General features: G+C 41.8%; 1 protein-coding gene across 1 annotated transcript in view; it reads left to right on the top strand.

Annotated features, from left to right (window-relative positions):
- Positions 1-23,077, top strand: part of SPG11 (SPG11 vesicle trafficking associated, spatacsin) — an 86,046-nt gene that overhangs the window by 62,066 nt on the left and 903 nt on the right. Inside the window, exons 29-39 of the mRNA XM_001366626.5 lie at positions 4,622-4,836; positions 10,052-10,820; positions 12,221-12,360; positions 13,516-13,714; positions 15,401-15,538; positions 16,590-16,723; positions 19,186-19,293; positions 20,718-20,886; positions 21,308-21,396; positions 21,533-21,688; positions 22,846-22,997. Coding sequence (XP_001366663.1) covers positions 4,622-4,836; positions 10,052-10,820; positions 12,221-12,360; positions 13,516-13,714; positions 15,401-15,538; positions 16,590-16,723; positions 19,186-19,293; positions 20,718-20,886; positions 21,308-21,396; positions 21,533-21,688; positions 22,846-22,997 — 2,269 coding nt within the window. The remainder of the gene's footprint in view (positions 1-4,621; positions 4,837-10,051; positions 10,821-12,220; positions 12,361-13,515; positions 13,715-15,400; positions 15,539-16,589; positions 16,724-19,185; positions 19,294-20,717; positions 20,887-21,307; positions 21,397-21,532; positions 21,689-22,845; positions 22,998-23,077) is intronic.

Below are 23,077 nucleotides of genomic sequence, written 5' to 3'. Positions count from 1 at the left end.
TGCTTAGAACAGGGATAATAAGCATAGCAAACTAGAAGCCCTAATGTAGGGAGACAAATTTGACAAGCATTGAAACTTGCTAGACAGCAGTTATGACTGCAATATGACTCTGGAAGGGTATGCTTTATTTCAAAGGAACAACAGATAAAAGCAGGAGAAAGGTACAGCAGAATAGGATTATTATATATTTAGAAGATAATTTCATGTGTGGAAATCCAGGGAATTTCCTGGGGAAGATCTGGTGAATGACATTTGGGTGAGATTATTGGAAGGCGAAATAGGAGTGAGATTATAATTGGAATATTTTGCAAATCACCTGAATAGAAAGAGGAAATGGATGAGGAGCTTAAAAAAGAATTACCTCATAAACCTGGAATGGAGACATGATGGTAATGGCAGGTTCTTCAACAGTCCAGATTTCTGCTAGAGCTCACTCTCTGCCAGAAGCAGAACAGTTAGTAATTTCTTGCCTTGCCTTTATTGATAATTCCCAATAAAGGAAATTGCCATTCTAGTTATAAATCTAACTAAGTATGTGGAGCTCACTGCTGAAGCAGAAATTAGGAAAACTTTGGGAAAAAGTGATCCTGTCCATCTTTGAATCTTTGATAAAGCAAAGGCATGGTCTGACATGTACTATAGGTCTTAGGAGAGCCAATCTCAAAAAGTTCAGGAAAAGGTCATGTCCTAAAATTCTATCATAGTATGTCAGCTCAAGAAGGGAGGGTAAGTTCACAAGAATGAAATTGAGAAGGCAAAAAGAAAGAATTTCCATGAGGGAGAAAGTGGAAGGTGTTTGAAGAGGCTCATATGACTACCTAAGGCAGTGATAGGGAACCTATGGCATGGGTGCCAAAGGTGGCACAAAGAGCTCCTCCTTATCCCCGCCCCTCTACCCAGCAGCCAATGGGAGCGGTAAGGGGGCAGCTCACAGGGAAGAGTTGGAGGGGAATGGAGCTCTCAGGCCTCTCCCTTCCTCTTCACCGGCATTGAGGACATTCCTCACTTCACTCGCCCCTCCACTCAGAACTCAATGGGAGCACTTTCTCTGGGAGGGATAAAGAGGGGGGCAGGGCACACCAGGCACCCAATGGCAGTGTGTGGCATGGCACAGGGTCTCTGGGAGGGGGGTTGAGGTGGAGCCTGACATTAAAAGGTTCACCATCACTGGCCTAAGGGAACTCGCTGATCAATTTAGGTTTTTAGAAGATATGTAATTGATGATAGATACCATTTTCTTTGCCAAGAAATAATATAGGAGATGATTTTCCACTGAACTTTGCTCTGTTTAGACTTGGGCATATGTTAAGAGGGATATTAATAAGTTAGAGAGCAGATATAAAAGAGATATCAGAGCAGAAGGGGCAGAACAAAGGTGGCTAATTGGAAAGTAGAAACTCAAGAAACAAGTATCTCCCCTCCCTTGGTGATTTAAATGAAATCTACAAACCAAAATCTAATAGGCTTGGATTTGATTCCTGACAAAATTTTACAGTGTATTACTCTTTAAAAGGCCCAGTTTGTGAACATTTAAAAAGGGAAATGGTAATCTCTAAAAGCTAGAGCAATTCACGACAGACTAACCTCATTTCCTTTTTGGACAGGGTTACTAGGCCAGAAATCAAGGTAATAATGCCCATATATTTTGCCTGAATTTCAGCCAACCACTTGAAAAACTCTTTTCATGTTATTTTTGTGGACATATTGGAAAGATATGGGCCAAATGATAGAACAGTTAAGTGGATTCAGAAGTGGTTGAATGACCAGACTCAAAGAGAAGCCATTAACTTCTGATTCTGTCAGCTTAGAAAGAGGTTTTCAGCAGAGTATCCCAGAAATCTGTGCTTTAGCGGTAGTGTATAGAGTGCTGAGCCTCAAGTAAGTTGCTTACTAGCTGTCACTTAACTTTTTTCTGCCTCAGTTTTCTCAGTTATAAAATGGAGATAAAAATAACACTCACCTCTTGGGTTGTTGTGAAGGTCAAATGAGATAATGTTTTTAAAGCACTTAGCATAGTGCTTGGCACATCCTTATTCATTTAATAAATGCTCAGTTTCCTCCTCTGCCCCCTCTCCCACCAGTGTGACCCTTTGTCAAATCCAGTTAACATTTTTGTCTGTGACTTGGATAAAGGTACATATTACCTACTTTTCCAGTTTACAAATGATGCAGTGTCAGAAGAAGGGTAATACATTAGATGACAGTCAAAATCAATAAGCAACTGGAGAGCCCAGAACAGTGGACCATCTCTCCTAAAATGAAGTGTAATATAAAGCCTGATACTTGGGTTCAAAGCATCAATTTCACAAATACTGGATAAAAAAGATAGTTGTCAGCAAAAGATTTCTCAAGTATTTCATGGAATGTAACCTGACTGAGTAGTATAATATGATAGCCAAAAGATTTAATCAGTCTTGGGCCTCACTAATTCCAAAATGTTGAAAATGATTATCCTGGGCACCATGTTAAGAGGAACATTAATAAGCTAGAAAGTAAGGAGCAGCTAGGTGGCTCAGTGGATGGCGGATAGACCTGGAGGATGTAGGTTCAAATCTGGCTTCAAACACTTAACTGTTGGCAAGTCACTTAACCCCAAATGCCTATCTCTTACTGCTCTTCTGCCTTAGAACTGATTCTTAGAATTAATACTAATTAATACTAAGACAGAAGGAAAGGGTTTAAAAATAAAAAGCTAGTGAGCAGCTATAAAAAGAATAGTATTATGTTGAGATGACATTTGAGGATCAGTGGAGGGTCTGGAGATATTTGTTTTTTGTAAAGAAGACTTAGGAGGGAAATGGATGACAGCCAACTTCAAGGATTCAGAGTACTTCTCTGGGCTAGATTTGTTCTTCTTGGTCCTCAGATGGTCATGTCAAGAGCAGCTGGTTGAAGGTAGAGAGGAGATCTGGGTTTAGTACATTGAGGAAAGACTCCCCAACAATTAGAGTAATTCACCTACCTGGAACTACATAGTCTCTCCTATAGACCTCATGGAATAGAATTCTAAAGGATCCTACTTCCTATTTTACCTGTAGTTCTCTATAATGTGATAGCTCCAGAGAATTTGTGAATTGCACATCTTCCCTTTTCTACCTCACATTGTCATGAGGAAAGCACTATGCAAACCTTAAAGTGCTCTATAATGGTAATAATAAGTAACATTTATGTAGCACTTACTTTGTGCCAGGTCCTATGCCAAGCTCTTTACAATTTTATTTGATCCTCACAACTACCTTATTATCCTATTTTACTGATGACAGAATTGAGGCATAGAGGTTAAGTGACTTGCCCTAGTTAGTCACACACCTAACAAATGTCTAAGGCTGGATTTAAACTCAGGCCTTCCTGACTGTAAGTCTAGTGCTCTATCCACTGTACCACTTAGATAAATATGAGCTGTTGTTATTACTTCAACTCTTACCTTTTGTCTTGGAATTGATCCTGGCTATTGGTTCCAAGGCAGAAGAACAGTAAGGGATAGGCAATGGGGGTTAAGTGATTTGCCCAGGGTCACATAGCTAAAAAGTGTCTGAGGCCAGATTTGAACCCAGGACCTACTGTCTCCAGGCCTGACTTTCTATTCCCTGATCTACCTGACTGCCTTGATATTATTTCTATTACATGTTCTGTCTTCCTAAGTAAGAAATCCAAGAAGTTGATGAAATATGTCTAAATTGTCTTTTTCTAGTCTATATTTAGTTAGTTACCTTTTTCAGTTTCTTCACAGACTTCCTAAATTGTGAGAGTTGAGGCCACCTCAGGTTGATTTGTGTGCCTTCATCAAAAGGGATTGGTTGAGAATTTCTACAGGAAAGACAAGACTTCTTTTATTAAAGATGGAAAATGTAGCTAGGTTACTCAGGACAAGACAACTACTAAAGTGGGTTGAAATAGCTTGACATTCTGACTACAGTAACCAGCCAGGACTTGGAGACCTGGCTGTAGGTAGTAGGTAGTAGCCTTAGCTGCCCTGTTAGAAGCAGCCTATCACTACTTGTTGTGGCTTCAAGTAATCTTGGAATTAACTATATAATTAATGGTGGCTACTTGGGAGCAGTGCTGGAAAATGGTGAGGCCCCAGTGCCTGATTGACCCTCTGTTGTAAACTAGTATATAGATATAGATTTAATGCATCTATTTATATATGTTAAGGCTTATTAGAGCCAGCTATGAGGCTCAGTGGATAGAGAGCCAAGCCTAGAGATGGGAAGTCCTGGGTTCAAATATGGCCTCAGGTGCTTCCTAAGCTCTGGGACCCTGAGCAAATCACTTAATCCCAGCTGCCTACTCCTTACAGCTCATCTGCCTTAGAATGGATACTTCATATCAGTACTAAGACAAAAGGTAAGGGTTTAAAAAAAAGACTTCTTGTTAGGCAGTTGAGTTCAGCCTAGCACTACTATGGTCACTTTTGAGAGTTCTGGTGTTTTGGAGTTATAGCGCTTTCTTATTTTCTTTACTTTTTCTGCAAGACTCCATTCCTGAGGGGTGATTAATGTTATGAGTGGGTCCTACCCCCAAATCCCACACTACTATATTCTCCATAATATTCTCACATCTTAATCCCACATATGCCTCAAATGCATAGTGGTGTCCTTAATTCTCTTTTCTGTTACAGGTCCAGATGTGAAGAAGCTGTGTATGCTCAGCCAGATTTTGAAGGACACATCCATAGCTATTAGTCATTTTATCATAACCAATTATAGCACTGAGAACTTTCAACAGGAATGCAGATCCATTTTGGAAAAGCTTCAGACAGAAGGACAGTTTGCCCTGGCAAGGAAGGTAGCAGGATTGGCTGAATTATCTGTGGACAGCTTGGTTATTGAAGAGGTAAAAGTTACATTGGTTAATTGTGTAAAATCTGATATTTTTAGACCAAAATTAAACAGAGCAGCACTTTTTTGAGTAGAAGTAAGAGTAAAAACAGGATCATTCTGGATCATATCTAAAAGATGAAATAGAAACAGAGCTAATATCTTTATTTTTTGAAAAGATATTTTATTTTACCAATTACATGTAATAACAATTTTTCACCCAAGTTTTCTAAAGTTATATGATCCAAATTGTCTCTCACCCTCCCTTCTCTCCCCCTTCCTGGACATAGTAAGCAATTTGATCTGGATTATACATGTATTATCATGCAAAAATTTCCATATTGTTCGTTTTTGTAAGAGAATAATCATACAAAGCCAAAACCCCAAAATAAACTGAAGCAAAATATGTATGCTACCTAAGAACTTTTAAAAAGACCCTTTATGAGAGTTGATCCACAGAATGAATCCTAAGGACTTTTCCCATGGAAGGGTCCTGTGATTATTGATACAAATTCATCAGTAAATGTTTTTCATGCTTAATGAACTTAGTATAATAAATTTGGATTGCAGAATAAAAATGTAGACATAAGGAAAAACTTTTTAGATGTGGAAATTTTGAAACTAAAGAGAGTAGTTGAAAAGTTCAGAATTTCTTCCCTAATCAGTCTTTTAAAAAGAGGTCAGGACAAACCCAAAGATCCCAGCTTTTGGGACAAAAATCCACTATTTCATAAAAACTGCTGGGAAAATTGGAGGACAGTGTGGGAAACATTAGGATTAGATCAACACCTCACACCCTACACCAAGATAAATTCAAAATGGGTGAATGACTTGAACATAAAGAAGGAAACTACAAGAAAATTAGGCAAACACAGAATAGTATACATGTCAGAACTTTGGGAAGGGAGAGGCTTTAAAACCAAGCAAGACTTAGAAAGAGTCACAAAATGCAAAATAAATAATCTGGAATACATCAAATTAAAAAGTTTCTGTACAAACAAAACCAATGTAACTAAAATCAGAAGGGAAGCAACAAAATGGGAAACAATCTTCATAAAAACCTCTGACAAAGGCTTAATTACTCAAATTTACAAAGAGCTAAATCAATTGTACAAAAAATCAAGCCATTCTCCAATTGATAAATGGGCTAGAGACATGAATAGGCAGTTTTCAGTTAAAGAAATCAAAACTATTAATAAGCACATGAAAAAGTGTTCTACATCTCTTATAATCAGAGAGATGCAAATCAAAACAACCCTGAGGTATCACCTCACACCTAGCAGATTGGCTAACATGACAGCAAAGGAAAGTAATGAATGCTGGAGGGGATGTGGCAAAGTAGGGACATAATTCATTGTTGGGGGAGTTGTGAATTGATCCAACCATTCTGGAGGGCAATTTGGAACTATGCCCAAAGGGTGATAAAAGACTGTCTGCCCTTTGATCCAGCCATAGCACTGCTGGGTTTGTACCCCAAAGAGATAATAAGGAAAAAGACTTGTACAAGAATATTCATAGCTGCACTCTTTGTGGTGGCCAAAAATTGGAAAACGAGGGGATGCCCTTCAATTGGGGAATGGCTGAACAAATTGTGGTATATGTTGGTGATGGAATATTATTGTGCTCAAAGGAATAATAAAGTGGAGGAATTCCATGGAGACTGGAACGACCTCCAGGAAGTGATGCAGAGTGAAAGGAGCAGAACCAGGAAAACATTGTACACAGAGACTGATACACTGTGGTACAATCGAAGGTAATGGACTTCTCCATTAGTGTCAATGCAATGTCCCTGAACAATCTGCAGGGATCTAAAAAACACTATCCCCAAGCAGAGGATAAACTGTGGGAGTAAAAACACCAAGGAAAAGCAACTGCTTGACTCCAGGGGGGAAGGGGATACGACTGAGGAGAGACTCTAAATGAACACTCTAATGCAAATACCATCAACATGGAAATGGGTTTGAACCAAGAACACATGTGATACCCAGTGGAATTGTGAGTCAGCTATGGGAGAGGTGGTGGGAAGGAAGGGGGGGAGGGGGAGGAAAAGAAAATTATCTTTGTTTCCAATGAATAATGTTTGGAAATGACCAAATAAAATAATGTTTAAAGTTTAAAAAAAAAAAGAGGTCAGGTGCCTATTTTTCTGGGATATCACGGAATAAATGGAGTAGATGATCTTTTCTGACAGAATCCTTCTAATTCCTATGATTCTGTTTTCCTTCTATTTTGAAAGTTATATTGCTCATAGTATTCTTGTTGTTAACCTTATTTTAGAGTCAATATCAAGCATAAGTTAGGCAGAAGAATGGTATGGGCTAGGCAAGTGAGGTTACGTTCTTGCCCCATTCCCAATGGGGAGTGTCCGACATCACATTTGAACCCAGGGACCTCCTCCTGACTCTATTCATTGAGCCACCTCACTGCTCTGCTGATACTATTCTTTTTTTTTTTAATTTTAATAAATTTCCACATGAGTTTTTTGACATTATCTAATCCAAATTGTCTCTCTCCCTTCTTCCCTTCCCCCTCCCAGAGCTGGAAAGCAGTTCAATCTGGGTTATACATGTATTTATCACACAAAACATGTTTCCATATTATTCATTTTTGTAAGTGAATGTCACGGGCGAGGTCCACCCTTACTCGTGACTGCAGGGGTTCCCAACAGGTGGTGAACAATCAGTCAAAAAAATAACAAACGAAAGACAGCTTTATCATGACGGCCATGGGACTGCTTTGTATCTGATAGCTGCTCCACCATCCCCAGGCTTAGTGTTTATTTTTATACCCATTTTCTTGGCACACAGATACATTACCCAACACACATGTCCAAAGAGAGATAATTGGAAAAGTGATACATTAACTTTTAACAAATCACTTGATTAACATTCTATATTCTTGTATCATTATTATAGACAGCATAAAGGTTCCACACAAGATACATGATTTCATCACAGGTGGCTTAATTTTCTCACTACCCTGTGAGGAGTTTTGAGCTTACAAACAATCAAGGAAAATTACTTATTCCTTTTAATAAAATGGAGTAATTAATCAGAAGTTCTTAAAAGACAATTCATCAATCATATCATTGAGGTTGAGGGGTTCTGGGAACACAATTCTAATTTAATATTAGACTAATCATTTCTCAGGGCTTACTAGGGAGTTTCTCACTGGCAAGTTACTGGTTTGTGAAGTTGAGTCATTGAGGCATATTGAAGCTTAGTGTACCTGTATGTTCTGTATGGGCCTTTATGATTGATTTGTGTGCTGGCTTCATGAGAATAGGTTTATGTAAGTGGGAAAGTTCTGGGCTTGGCTCGTAGCTATGGTTTTACTGGGAGTTATGTACCTAAGTAAAAGTTAACCCATGATAGTCTTTTGGGGTTGGGTTTGAGGGTCTGATCTTTTGGTGATATTTTAGAGAATTAGGGTATAGGTATTTTGCTCTTGCATTATTCCTTCTGAGACTAGGGGGAATAATAATCATGTCAATTCCACAGGTAAGGGATATTGATGAGAGAGGTTATGCAAAGGGGACTGAATGGGCAATTATATCTTGCCAAGGGCCACTCTGTGGCCTCCTTAGCTACCACTCGTAACTCTGTCAAGGCGTCATGGGCTGATGGCTCCCAGGAAGTGAATAATCTTATAAAATCAAAGCCCTAAAACAAATACCCAAACAAGCAAGTGGTTTCCTTCTGTATTCTTACTCCAACAGTTCTTTCTCTGGAGATAGATTGTTCTGGATCTTTGTATTGCTAATAGTAGCTAAACCTATTACAGTCCATCATTCCACAATATTTTTTTTAACTTTTAAACATTATTTTATTTGGTCATTTTCAAACATTATTCATTGGAAACAAAGATCTTTTTTTTTTCCTCCCCCCACCTCCCCTCCCATAGACGACGTGCAGTTCCACTGGGTATCACATGTGTCCTTGATCCGAACTCATGTCCATGTTGTTGGTATTTGCATTGTGGTGTTCATTTAGAATCTCTCCTCAATCATATCCCCTCAACCCCTGTGGTCAAGCAGTTGCCTTTCCTTGGTGTTTTTACTCCCACAGTTTGTCCTCTGCTTGAGGATAGTGTTTTTTCTCCTAGATCCTTGCAGATTCTTCAGGGATATTGCATTGACACTAATGGAGAAGTCCATTACATTCGATTGTACCACAGTGTATCAGTCTCTGTGTACAATGTTTTCCTGGTTCTGCTCCTTTCGCTCTGCATCACTTCCTGGAGGTTGTTCCAGTCTCCATGGAATTCCTCCACTTTATTATTCCTTTGAGCACAATAGTATTCCATCACCAACATATACCACAATTTGTTCAGCCATTCCCCAATTGAAGGGTATCCCCTCGTTTTCCAATTTTTGGCCACCACAAAGAATGCGGCTATGAATATTCTTGTACAAGTCTTTTTCCTTATTATCTCTTTGGGGTACAAACCCAGCAGTGCTATGGCTGGATCAAAGGGCAGACAGTCTTTTATCACCCTTTGGGCATAGTTCCAAATTGCCCTCCAGAATGGTTGGATCAATTCACAACTCCCCCAACAATGAATTAATGTCCCTACTTTGCCTCATCCCCTCCAGCATTCATTACTTTCCTTTGCTGTCATGTTAGCCAATCTGCTAGGTGTGAGGTGATACCTCAGGGTTGTTTTGATTTGCATCTCTCTGATTATAAGATATTTAGAGCACTTTTTCATGTGCTTATTAATAGTTTTGATTTCTTTGGCTGAGAACTGCCTATTCATGTCCCTTGCCCATTTATCAATTGGAGAATGGCTTGATTTTTTGTACAATTGATTTAGCTCTTTGTAAATTTGAGTAATTAAACCTTTGTCAGAGGTTTTTGTTATAAAGATTGTTTCCCATTTTGTTGCTTCCCTTCTGATTTTAGTTACATTGGTTTTGTTTGTACATCGTTCCACAATATTGCTATTACTGTGTACGCTGTTCTCCTGGTTCTGCTTATTTCACTTTGCATCATTTCATGTAGGTCTTTCTCAGTTCTTTCTGAAATCATCCTGTTCATCATTTCTTATAGCACAATCACATCCATATACCACAATTTGTTCAGCCATTCCCAATTGATGGATATCCCTTTAGTTTCCAATTCTTTCCCACCACAAAGAGCATATTCATACTATTCTTAAGGATCAGTATGACCACAGACCCTATTTTTGGCATAGTAAAATCTAAAATAGCATTTGTATGTATTTTACAGATAATTCAGGAGATGAAGACCCTAAAACATATTGGTCAGTGGCACCTGAAACAAGCAAGAATTGAATTCTGGAAAAAATGTCATGAGAATTTTAAGAAGAACACCATTTTGAAAAGAATAGCATCTGACTTTTTTTTAGCCCAGGCTATTGTGACATCTGAATCCTCAGCTGATGCAAAATGGTGCAACATTATGGAAAGACATTTGCTACTTACCCTGGCAGGACATTGGCTTGCCCAGGAAGACCCTGTGCCCTTAGGAAAGCTAGAAGAGCTGGAGAAGCAAATATGGCTTTGTCGTATCACCCAGCACATCCACTGTAGTGACCAAGAGGTGGCTGAATCAAGACTTTCTCGACAGATTTCTACCAGTGGTGAACTTTCCTTTGATAGTTTATCCACTGACTTTTCTTTCTCCAAATTAGCTGCCCTGAATGCCTCAAAGTACTTAGAGATTAATGGCTTTCCCTCTAGAGAAGCTTCTGAGAGAAGACTGGATAAGAATGAGGCAGAGTCATTAAACTTTCTGATTGGGCGTCTATTAGATGATGGCTCTGTGCATGAAGCAAGCAGAGTTTGCCACTATTTTCATTTCTATAATCAAGATGTTTTCTTGGTGTTACACTGTAGAGCACTGGCCTCAGGAGAAGCTAGTATAGATGATTTGCACCCAGAGATCCAGGCTGTCCTTCAAAATGCCGAGCTGTTGGAGGAGAAAGAGGAGAACGAGGAGGAACGAGCAAGACCTTCAATTAGGAGATTTCAGAGCAGTATGTAACTCAAACCCAGTGGCTTCTGAGGAGAAGAAGGCAGCAGATTCTGGGCCCATATTTCAACCCCTTACCCACTGCCAAGAAGGAGAGGGAGAATAAGAGAGAGAGAGAATGTCTTATCTCCCTGTTGTGTGGGATAAATGTGTTCTGGAATTTAAGCTGGATTCCTAAAAGCATTTTTACCATATAGTACAGTGATGGTGAACCTATGGTATGGGCTCCAAAGATGACACATAGAGCACTCTCTGTGGGCATGGGAGCCACACCCTATCCCCACACCCACCCTGCAGTTTGTTAAAAGAAAGACAGAGGGACTTGAGCAGAGCTGCTCTCTTCCCCCTCTCCACTGTACCTAATGACATTTTTTCACATCCCTGCCCCTCTGCCTAGCAGCCCCCAATGGGAGCTCACAGGCAGTGAGATGGGGCAGCTCATAGGGGACAAAGCTGGAGGGAGCAGAGCCCTCGGGCCACTCCCCTCCCCCTCTCTACACTAGCTGAGGACATTCCTCACTTCACCCACCCCTCTGCCCAGCAGCCCAATGGGAGCACTTTCTCCTTCCCCCTATATGGGCAGGGGAGGAGGGGCATGGCACTTGGTCTGGAGGGTGGGGTGGGAGTGGGGCCTGGCACTCTGACTCTAAAGTATATACATATATACAGTATATATGTATATACAGTATATACATATATATATATATATATGTATATATATATACTTTTATGGATGAATTTTATTTTCAGGGGGAAAATGTTTTTTGACTGACTTTAAGGAATCATGACCATTTCCTATTTTGAGTTTCCTCTAGATTCCACAATGGCTTTTCCTAGGTCAGAATTTTTTATTTTAACTGGTTATCCATTCTTCTAATATCATTTAGTAGGAGGAGGATATGAGGATTGCCATGTGATTGTCTCATATCAAAATGAGAATTGGGTCTGTTTCCTGTAGCTAAATAGAAAACATGATAATCCTAAATAGAATATCTCAGACCAGAATTCTTGGAGAAAGGATTTTAAAGAAGTGTGGAAGGAAACTTGTTTGAAATTATTCTGACTTACTGGATACTATTTGAAAGTTTATGAAGTGGGGCGGCTAGTTGGCTCAGTGGATAGAGTGCCAGGCCTGGAGATAGTAGGTCCTGGCTTCAAAACTGACCAGACACTTTTTAGTTGTGTAACTGGAAAGTCACTTAACCCTCACTATCTAACCCTTACTGCTCTTCTGCCTTAAAATGTTACTTAGTATGGATTCTATGATGGAGAGTAAGAGTTTAAAAAAGCATATGAAGGAAAAATGGGAGATGCAAACAAAAAGGCCAGAACTCTATGGTTACTAGGTAAGATGGCTTCAACTTGAATCTGTTTGCTTCTCTCATGCCTGTAAATTACTTCTAGCCTCCAGTCTGGATTGTCAGTCCTTTGTTATTGTGCCACGTGGTGATGAAGTCACAGCCCATCTGGAGACTTTGATAAGCAGATGTCTTCATGGGAAGAACTACTGCCAGCAAGTGGTTTGTCTGTATGAACTTGCCAAGGTATGTCCACATAATATTAATGAGGCATGGCTAGTTTAGGGTCATGGATTGACAGAAAAGAAGCAGAAGCCAAGGAGAGGGAATTGCCCCATTCAGGCAACTCAATAGCTTACAGACAGCAAGGCTGAACTGAAACCTTCAGACCTTTGTCAAGGTAGGAATGTTATTTTCACATGGAAATAAAAGTGTTATCTCTCTCACCATACATGTAACAGCACCCAAGTAAGATAAACCATCTGAGAATTTAATAAACCAGCCATAAAAACTCACTTCTTGGCCTAGTGGCTAGAGGTCTGGCCTCAGAGTCAGGTCAGTTTGGGGTCCAGTTCTGTCTCTAACATTGACACTGATTGCACAATACTGGGCAATTGCTCAACCTCCCAGTGCTTCTGGAAAATCCATCAAGATTCTAAATTAAAGACAGTTGCTCATGTACCTTAATAAAGGGAGTTTCTGCACTACTGAGCTCCTACACTGAAAATCAGTGATCCTCCCCAGTGTGGATACTCCCCTGACCAAAACAAAATAGCACTCCATAAATAAAGCAGAAGCTAATGAGTCTGAGCTGGACTGCTGAGGCATTGGGCTGAATGATGGGGGAAGGGGGAACACCCAGAGCCAAAGAATACAGTATTTTGGGTTATCTCAGCTCCTGGTTGGGAAGTTCCATTTTCCAGACTTCTGTTGTCTGAATTTGGGAAGGTAAGTTAGCAAACAAGGGAAGGGGAATTGGGGAAGAAGTAGGGAAAGAAAGTAAAATAGAAAAAGAATAAAGATCGACATGGGGAACATGGGGAAAAATAAAGACTACTTGGGAAAAATATGAGCTGGTCTAGGAAGGGAAGGCCTATGTCAAGTTTTAATCTTTAATGAAATTTTTAAAACTCAGTTATCTAAAAAAATTATAAATAGCTTGTACCTGCCCTTTTCCAAATGAAGGGTTTTTTTTGTCTTTGTTTGATTGGCTTGGGTTTGGGGCATTTAGTGAAATAGAAAGGAGAAGCGATACTTGATCCTTTCAGCTGGGTCTTCCAAAGGTCCCTGCTTAGTCCCAAGGGCCTGGGCTTGGGAACACTCAGTTACCTTTGACAGAGAACTCTTTTGGTTACCATTTCCCTGGCATGATTGTCTCAGCACGCTCTCCTCACCCCTCAGGAGCTGGGCTGCACTTACGGGGAAATCTCCGCTCAGGACAGTGATGCTGTGCTCCGTGCTATCCTGTCCTCCCAGCAGCCTGACCGCTGTAAGCGAGCCCAGGCTTTCATTACTACCCAAGGCCTGAAGGCGGACAGGGTGGCCGACCTTGTGGCTGAAGAGGTGATGCAGGAGCTGCTGGCCTCCAAAGCAGGAAAAGGTGAGGAGGGTGTCCCCAGCACCATACTGTGGCCTCCTACTGAGCTGGTGGCATTGTGGATGCACACTTATATGTTGGGATATAAACATTTCTGAAACACTTGTCTTGTGATTATGCTTTAAAAGTTATTCTCAGGGCAGTAGAAAGCCAGGCCTAGAGACAAGAGGTCCTGGGTTCAAATGTAGCTTCAGACGCTTCTCAGCTATGTGACCCTGAGCAAGTCACTCAACCCCCAATTGCTAGCCTCGCCCTTATCACTCTTCTGCCTTAGAGCTGAGACTTAGTATCAATTCTAAGACAGAAGGTATGTTTTTTTATGAATCATGTAACCATGGGAAAACATTCTAAGTTAATTAATTAATTTTTTTTAAAAAGAAGAAGGTATGGGGTCTTTTTATCTTTGAAGGATAGTAGTGACTCTGGGCTTTCAAAGCCTGGGCCAACAGGGCATTAGCTTTAGCAGGTCCTAACAAGCAGGCAAATTTCATCTGTGTGCCCAGCATTGCCTGTCATGAAGAGCAGCCTAGCCAAGTTTAGAGGCTCTTCACAATAAAGTTTAGGGTCTTAGCCTCGTACAAAATAGGGAATGAAGGAGCAGGGATCTGCATTGGTGAAGGGAGTGTCCATGCTGAGGATGTCAGATGTTTTGAAATATTTAAACTTCCAATTGAAAAATTCATGTCATTTTTGCAGAAAGATGGCCAACATAGATGAATGTTCATATTTGACATTGATATAATTTTCCTTTTTTTTATTTTTAAAATAATTTTCATGGTTATATGATTCATGTTCTCCCCTTCACTTCTTCCCTCCCTCCCCCCTTTCCAGAGCTGACAAGCAGTTCCACTGGGTTATACATGTGTTATCACTCACAGCCCATTTCCATATTATTCATAGAGTAATCTTATGAGACCAAAACCCCCAATCCTATACCCATATAAATAAGAGGTAAATCATGTTTTCTTCTGCATTTCTGCTCCCACAGTTCTTCCTCTCAATGTGGATAGTGTTTTTTCTCAAAAAGTCCCTCTGAATAGTCCTGGGTCATTGCATTGCTGCTAGTAACAAAGTCGATTACCTTTGATCACTCCACAGTGTTTCAGTTTCTCTGTACAATATTCTCTTAGTTCTGCTCATTTCACTCTACCTCAGTTCATGGAGGTCTTTCTAGTTCTTAAAGAAATCAAGTGATTCATCATTCCTTTAAACACAATAGTATTCCATCACCATCAGATACCACAATTTGTTCAGCCATTTCCCAATCAAGGGACAACCCCTCATTTTCTAATTTTTTGCCACCACAAAGAGCACAGCTGTACATATTTTTGTACAAGCAGAACCTTTCCCTTTTTTTTTATCTCTTTAGGATACAAACCTAGTGGTGATATGGCTGGCCCAAAGAGCATACATTCTTTTAAAGCCTTTTAAAGGGCATGATTCCAAATTGCCTTCCAGAATGGTTGGATCAATTCACAACTCCACTAGCAATGCATTAGTTTCCATATTTGACACTGAGAGTGACACTGCGACTGAATATCCTTGGTGGCTCCTCATACTGACTCTTGGTATTGAATACTTTCTCCTCATGCAAAATTACCTCATCCACCCTGCCATATTTAGCTAGGGTCTTGTGCATTTTCTTCTCATATTTACAAACAATAACTATCTTTTCTTTTTCCTGAACAGGACAAAAGCAGGCAGCCAGTCCAGCAGAGGAAGGCCTAATGTTCCTCCAGCTGACTGCTCTGTGCCAGGATCAAACGCTGGTTGGCATGAAGCTGCTAGATAAGATTTCCTCCGTTCCCCCTGGGGAACTGTCCTGTAGTAAGTCAGTGCCATGTACTTGTTGAGGGCTTCAGTGCATGTGACCACATGTTTGTTTGCCCCTAAGGGCTCTTATCTGGAGGCTCAGTCCCCCAGACCTTCCACCAGTAGGACCACAACTTTCTATTCTTCTTTAATAAGTCATACAGAATTCAAGAAGGAACTGTGGCCCAGGGAATTCTGGACATCCAGGCCCATTTCTGTTGCCTGGCTCCTCTGTTTCTGTCCTCCTGTTTTTTTGTTTTGTTTTTTTTCATTGTGACCCTGGGGGCTTGCGTAGAAAGATAATTGAGCTAAAGAATAGCAAGTGGAATTTGGCTAGAACCTAGACATGGGGACAAAGTCTGTTGGGATTAATTAACTTTCCCTCTTTATAATCTATTTCCAAAGATTGGATTTGGGGTTGTAAAAAGACAGCATGCAACATTGTCAATTCAGGTCACCTGGCTTTTTAATTTTGGCTCTTCTCTACCTGTGTGACCCTGAACAAGTCATTTCAACTTTTAGGCCTATTTCTTCCCCTGTTAAACGAGAAGGTAGAGAGGGTGGCTGGGTGGCTCAGTGGATTGAGAGCCAGACCTGAAGACCGGAAGCCCTGGGTTCAAACCTGGCCTCAGACACTTCTAGCTGTGTGACTTACTGCTCTTCTACCTTGGAGCCAATACATAGTATCAATTCTAAGACAGAAGGTAAGGGTTTAAAAAAGAGAGGGAGAAAGATGGTACTCCGTATCTTTAAGATCTCCTCAATTCTAAATCCTGTGACTCTCCAAAAAGAAATACTTTCCAAGTTTCCATCTGGTGAATACGTTTCTCCCTGCATCTGAGACCCATTGTGGAGCCCTTTTGGCCAAGAGGGCACTAAACTGGTCTTTTGGGAGAATTAATGCCTTGTCTCAAGGCACTTAATGGTAGCCTTGACATCAGGTGTTCCTTGAGGTACCTAAGACATCCCTGGGATGCGGTGCCAACACCCGTACCCTCGTCACTGGTTAAATAGCCCAGGAAAGTTCGCACTGACTCCTGCAGCCTCTCCTCACTTTTACCTACAGCCACAGAGCTCCTGATCCTGGCCCATCAGTGTTTCACTCTGACATGTCACATGGAGGGCATCATCCGGGTGTTGCAGGCTGCGCGGCTGCTCACTGATAACCATTTAGCCCCCAACGATGAGTATGGACTGGTGGTAAGTGACTTCCTCACAGCCCTGCTCAACTGAGAACTGACCAGAGAGTAACTCTGACCTTTGTAACTGGGTATCCCCAGTACCCACCACATTGCAGGGGTTTAATTGTTTTTGCACAGAATGTTTGAGTTTGTATCAGGAGTCATACATGACATGGAAAAAGTAAATGACCCTCAAGTTAGAGCCTAACATGGTTTCGGGAAGCTTTGGGGTCATCTTAATTCAGCTGATAGCTGCCCAGGGGCCATTTTAGTAGACCTCCAAGAAGGCAGCATGTATGTAACATGCACTTTGCTCTCTTTAAGACATGTTTCTTTAGGGGTCTGGGGTAGCTTGCTCTGAACCCTCAGCACCCCAGTTGTCCATTTGGGAGCTGCACCTCTTTCAGCTGGTCTGCGACATCCTCTTTAAAATGCACTTCCAAGCCATCTGAAAAAAAGGATAGGTTTCTCTCCTAATGTTTATACCTTTGGTTTTAATTTTATTGCTGTATCTCACATTTCTACATTTTTTTCAAGTAGTGTGGGGGGAGCATTTAGGGGGATACAACTTTATTTTACCCTAGTTGTAATGTTTAAGGTACTGTTTCCCCACTGGAAACAATGATAGTTCTTTATTTTGAGCGTATTAAAGACCTTTGCATGCCTGTGGCTTTTATATAAATTGAGTGGCTATATTCTTTTCAAATATTTTTCAAATATATTTCAAATTCTTTTTTTTTTCTGCTTGTATTTAAAGAATCATGGGTTTCTTTTTAACTTTTATTTTGATACTAAGTATAATTGTTTTATTAATATTGACCCCTTCCTGCATCCCTGATATCAAACAAATTTGGTCATAATGAATTATTTTGGAAGTCTATTTCTGCAATCTCCATTTATATTATTTATAATTTTTGCGTCAGTATTCATCAGTAAGGTTGCTTTGCAATTCTCTTTTCCTACTTTGTCATCTTCTGGGAAGGGTACCAAGGACCATATTTGTCTTATAAAAGAACTTTGATAGTTTTTTCTATTTTTAGAATACTTTTTGCAGCATATATATTAACTTTTTGTAAGTAAACATCAGGGTCCTTTTAATTTCTTTCCTGCCATATACATATGCATATTTTCTGGTAATTCTTTTTATTTGTTCTGAATTCTCTTTGTTTATTTTTTATTTTGGTCATCTGGTTTTCCTCTCTTGATCAGTGTAGTTAATATTGATTAATCTGTTTTGTTAATCTTTTCAAAAAAGCAATATAGTTTTGCTTATCAGTTTTTTAGTTCTTTTTAAGTTCTATCTAATTTTGAACATTTTGTTTTTGTGTTTGTTATAGGATTGCTATCATATTTAATTTATACCCTTTTCAATTGAATGCTCAGTTCATTCTTCCTCTGATGGATCATCATCCTGTCCACTTTTAAAGTGGGTGTTCCCACCAAAGGCTCTGTTTGTCTGGCCCTGTTGGCTTTCTGCGTTCTCTCACATTGATTTCACTGACCTCTTAGGTTCAACTATTAATTCAACAGAAGACTCCACATCTATACATTTAGCTGTGATCTCTCTCCTGAATTCTAGTCATATTGATGCTTCAAGCTTAGCCTGTTAAACTAAATAGATTATCTTCTTTCCTCATCTTCTCCCTTTTCCAACTCCCCTGTTTCTGTAGAGGGCATCCCCATTCTCCTGGGCACCCCATTTGTAACCTTGGTATCCTGATTCTTTCTCCCCCATACAGGCAGGTGCCACAACTTGTCAGTTCTACCTCCACATCAGATGTGGCATCTGTCCCTCCATGTCAAACCCACAGCTAGTTCCAACCCTCCTCACCTCTTGTCTGCACTATTCTAATGACTTCCTATTTGGTCTCTCTCCAGTACATCCTATCCAGCTACCACAGCAATTTTCCTAAGACACAGACCTGATCATACCACTATTTTCAAAACTAAACCTTTCAGTAGTCCCTACTTACTCTTGCCTTTAGAATAAAATACAGAGCCCGCCCTTGTCCATCTTGTCGGGGGAGGCCCCCAATCTGACTCCCACCCGCTTTTCCAGCCTTTCCTCCTCTTACTCTCCTTCATGCACTCTGTCCCAGTGAAGCCATATGACCAGCTTCCCAGATGTGACTGTCTTCGTTGGTGCCAGCACATAAATCTTGCTTCCTCATTCCCTTTCTTATCTTCACAGCTCAGCCATCTCCTCCATGAAACACTCCTGATACACGCAGACCCTGGTCCTGCCTCCAGCCCATGTCTTTGTGTGTTTCTGTTCTTGCTGCCATGTCCTGGGTGTTTGTCCCCCAGCAGAATGTGAGCTCTTTGAGGAAAGGACTGTTGTGGGGTTTTGTTTCTGTACCCCCAACGCCTTAACCAGAGTTCAATAAATGATGAACTGATTTAGTATATCTGCAAGTCTTTCTGATTGAAAAGGCCTAGAGAACAGCGAGTGCTTCTGATTCGGTTTGCTCCCTTTCTCAGGTACGCCTCCTGACGGGCATCGGCAGGTACAATGAGATGACCTACATATTTGATTTGCTACACCGAAAACACTACTTCGAAGTGTTGATGAGGAAGAAGTTGGACCCGGTAGGTGCCGTGTGATGATGAACTCTGTGTTTACACCCGCTATTGCTATGGGGAGTGCTGGCAGATGGGACAGTTTCTAAGGCTTCCAGCAAGAACAGACCCCTGACAGAGTAAAAGGAGGCAGAGGATAGACTCGGTAATGGCCTGTGTGTGTTGGACCTGGGAGCAGCTGACAAGCGTGCTGGAGGATGTTCTAAGGAGAGGGACTGGACCCAGGATTTCATTATGAGAACATTATGGATAAGGAAATGCCCTCCGTTGCAGGTTGATCCTTTCTCTGCAGTTGATAGTCTTGGAGAGTTACTGCATGCAGCCCAGAGTGGTTCAACAACCACAGGCCCAGGGCCACATAGCCAGCTTGTATCGGAGGCAGGAGATCCAGGGCTTTCTTAGTGCTTCCAAGGCAAGGCTGGTTCTCTGCTACAAGTGCTGAAAAGAAGCACACACCACCCTGCACTCTCCATCTGGTGATGCCAGTAAGAGTCCTGATTTGTCTGAATTGCATCTCCCCAAGTTGCTAAAGGCATCTGTCAGGTGAGAATCCACCTTTAGATCTGTGCCTTGCAATTCCTGTGGCTTCCTCAGTGACCCTGAGATCTCTGCTAGAAAGAAATGAGTTTGTCTCCAAAACCTTAGGAAAGCTTTCCTGCTGAGGGTGGCACCAGCTGCTGCAACAAAGGGCTAGGGGAGACGGGGCTCCTGCTGCACGGGAGCTCCCTCCTCAGTGCTGGGCTCCGGGCCAGTTGAGGGCAGACTTCTGGGAGCAGGCCTGTTCTTCCTTCCCCTGGCCTGAAGAGGCCTGGAATGGAGAGCATCAGGGGCCTGAGGAGGAGAACAGCTTTCCTTGGCTGGGGTCAGGGCCTTGTCCAAGGTGGCAGACAAGTGCTGGAGATAACTTCTAAGGCAGAAACTTCTGTAGCCAGGCTGGGCCTCTGAAAACAACCATGTAGCAGAGAGCCAAGCGTGTCTCAGTGTCAGCCCAGCTGCAGAACCATTACAAAACGGGGGTAGAAGGGCTCAGAGACAAGCTTGAAGACTGAATCGGGCTGGCAGCTGCTGGGGCCCTGTGACTGTAATGGTTGGACCCTCGGCTCAGGTTCAGCATAAGGGGAGCAGAGCTAAATAAAGGCAGGCGTGTGAGGCCTGGAAGAAAGCTTGGTCTATCTGTTGCCCCTCACACCCCTCCGAGGCCCATGTGGAGTGTTCTCGCGGCACTTTGTCACATTTCAGAAGAGGCTGGTGAGCAGTGATTCAGAGGAATGAGGTGGGCGCCGGTGAACAAGTCCTTAATGAAGTTTCACCACAGGGGGCTTTGAGATTCCCCTAAAGCTCTCCAATTGAGGAACTCTCAAAGTCAAGACAACTCCATGTGGTTTTTTCCTAAGCCTCTTGGCCCCGAGCTCACCCTTTCTTTCCCCCGGCAGAGCGGGACCCTAAAGACGGCACTGCTGGACTACATCAAGCGCTGCCGCCCTGGAGACAGTGAGAAGCACAACATGATTGCTCTGTGCTTCAGCATGTGTCGGGAGATTGGGGAGAACCATGAGGCGGCTGCCCGCACCCAGCTCAAGCTCATCGAGTCTCAGCCCTGGGGTGAGCAGCGGCGGGCCCATCTCCACACGGGGCACTAAGAAGCTTCAGAGATCAGCTGCTGTCCAAGGCTCAGGCTGCCTTGCTCATCCAGGACTGTATCCAAAATGGGAGCAGGGCTTAGGCAGCCAGAGACTTTTCAGGGGAAGCTGTAATGTGGCTGACATATGGGGAGAACCATCTCGGGGTACCAGCACAGGAGGAAACCGAGGCCCAGCCTTGCCTCCAGTGAATGAGGATCCTCAGGGAAATGTGGGGTATCTTCAGGTATTTCCTGATGCTGTCTGGAGGCAAAGTTGGTTCATCATTAAGGTAGAAATGAGCCCAGCCATGGACAAGACCAGATGAGGTCAAGCAAAGATTTCAGGAGAATCCAGGGAGCTCCAGTCAGTGGCAATTCACATCCCTCCTTTCCTTTGTGCAGAGGAATGCATCCAGGACGGGCCCCAGCTGAAACAGCTGCTGCTGAAAGCCCTGACACTGCTATTGGATGCAGCGGAGAGTTATGCTAAGGTAAACTGTGGCAGGCGAGATGGGGACATCTACTAAGGGATGAGAAAAGGCCTCTTGAGAACACTGGCTTTTCAGGCCCACGGCCTCCATAAAAGTATTTCATTACTGTCCTTTCTTCCTTCCCCACCCTATATAGGATTCCTGCGTGCGCCAGGCTCTGCACTGTCACCGGCTTACCAAGCTGATAACACTACAGATCCATTTTCTGAATTCTGGCCAGAACACGATGCTCATCAATCTTAGCAGGCAGAACCTGACAGACTGCATCATGGCCCTGCCTCGGTTCTATCAGGTGAAATGGGGGAGCCCTAGGACCTTCCGAAGCTTCAATACCCTGATTATGATTGCTTAAGGTACAAAGCCAAGATCAGCAATTTGGCAGAGCCGAAGCCAAAGTTGTGAGTGGGACAACTTGTTTGGTTATTTGTTTGCTTTCAGTAAAACAGAAGTGTTAATGAGGGCAATTGGGTAAGAATACTCTGGAGTCTAGAGCTGGCCAAGGCATTTTAGACAGCTTCTAGCACTCAGTGCAGTACTTGGGTCATTCCAACCAACCTTGGCTCCTTCCTCGAGACTTCCTTCTCCACCCCACACACATCACTTAGCCCTCTGGGGACATGGAAGATTTCTGCTATCTATGCCAAAAGTGAAGAATAGTCCCAGGCATCCCTGCAGAACTGGGAATATTCAGAGCTGCTTCTGGTCTAGGAAAAAGTCCAGACCTGAGGTCAGCACCTTGGAATCAGCCATCTCACAGAATTCTCTTCAGGGCCACAGGGTCCAATTACCCCCATCCCCAAACTTCTTGTCCCCCTCTAATGTGGAGAAATTTGAAAGGTCACACGAGAATTTTTCTGTTAATGAAGTTGGAGTATTTGCAAAGGTTAATATGCATGGGAGATATTTCATGCCCTGCAGAGGGGGAGCAGAACTAATCCAGTTTCCATAGGATTTAGCCTTCTCTCTCCTCTAAATCTATAGTCCTGTAAATTGGGAGTGTAAATCATTCTGAATTTATTCTGGTCCTAACTGTTATCCAGGAACCAGAAAGCATGGAGTATATAGACTCTGCTTTGCTTTTCTTTCCTGGTTTCACCCAGATAATGTCTGTTTCTCAGCAGCAGGAATAAAATAGAGAAAAGACAGAAAAGTCTATTAGATCAAGTGAAGTTATGAATTTTCCTGATTAAAACCATCCTTTTGGAGATCCAAAACTACATAATCTTAAAAGAACTGGAAGGAATATTGAGAGATCTTGTCCAACCCCGTTTTTCATGTGAATAAAGTAAACTGACATATAAAATGCTAAATTAGAGGGAAACCAAATTATTTCTTATAAAAGCTTTAAAAATCATCATTTACTGTATTTTAATGTTAAAAATAGACATCTTTGGTGCTATACCTGATCATTCCTTCCCCTTCTCCCCACCCCCTTCCCCTTTATTTCAGGCCTCTATCGTCGCTGAGGCCTATGACTTTGTCCCAGATTGGGCTGAAATTCTCTATCAACAAGTGATTCTCAAAGGTGACTTCAATTACCTGGAAGAATTTAAGCAACAAAGGTTATTAAAAACCAATATATTTGAAGAGATTTCCAAGAAGTAAGTATTATAACACAAACTTCCTTGTCAGTATCAAAACAAGTAACCAGTTGCTTAAAAATTACTCCTCCCTTTGGTGA

This window comes from Monodelphis domestica, chromosome 1 (genome assembly GCF_027887165.1).
Source record: "Monodelphis domestica isolate mMonDom1 chromosome 1, mMonDom1.pri, whole genome shotgun sequence".
Lineage (NCBI taxonomy): Eukaryota > Metazoa > Chordata > Mammalia > Didelphimorphia > Didelphidae > Monodelphis > Monodelphis domestica.
Note: the sequence above shows the minus strand (reverse complement) of the source record. Positions and strands in the feature narration are given on the sequence as shown.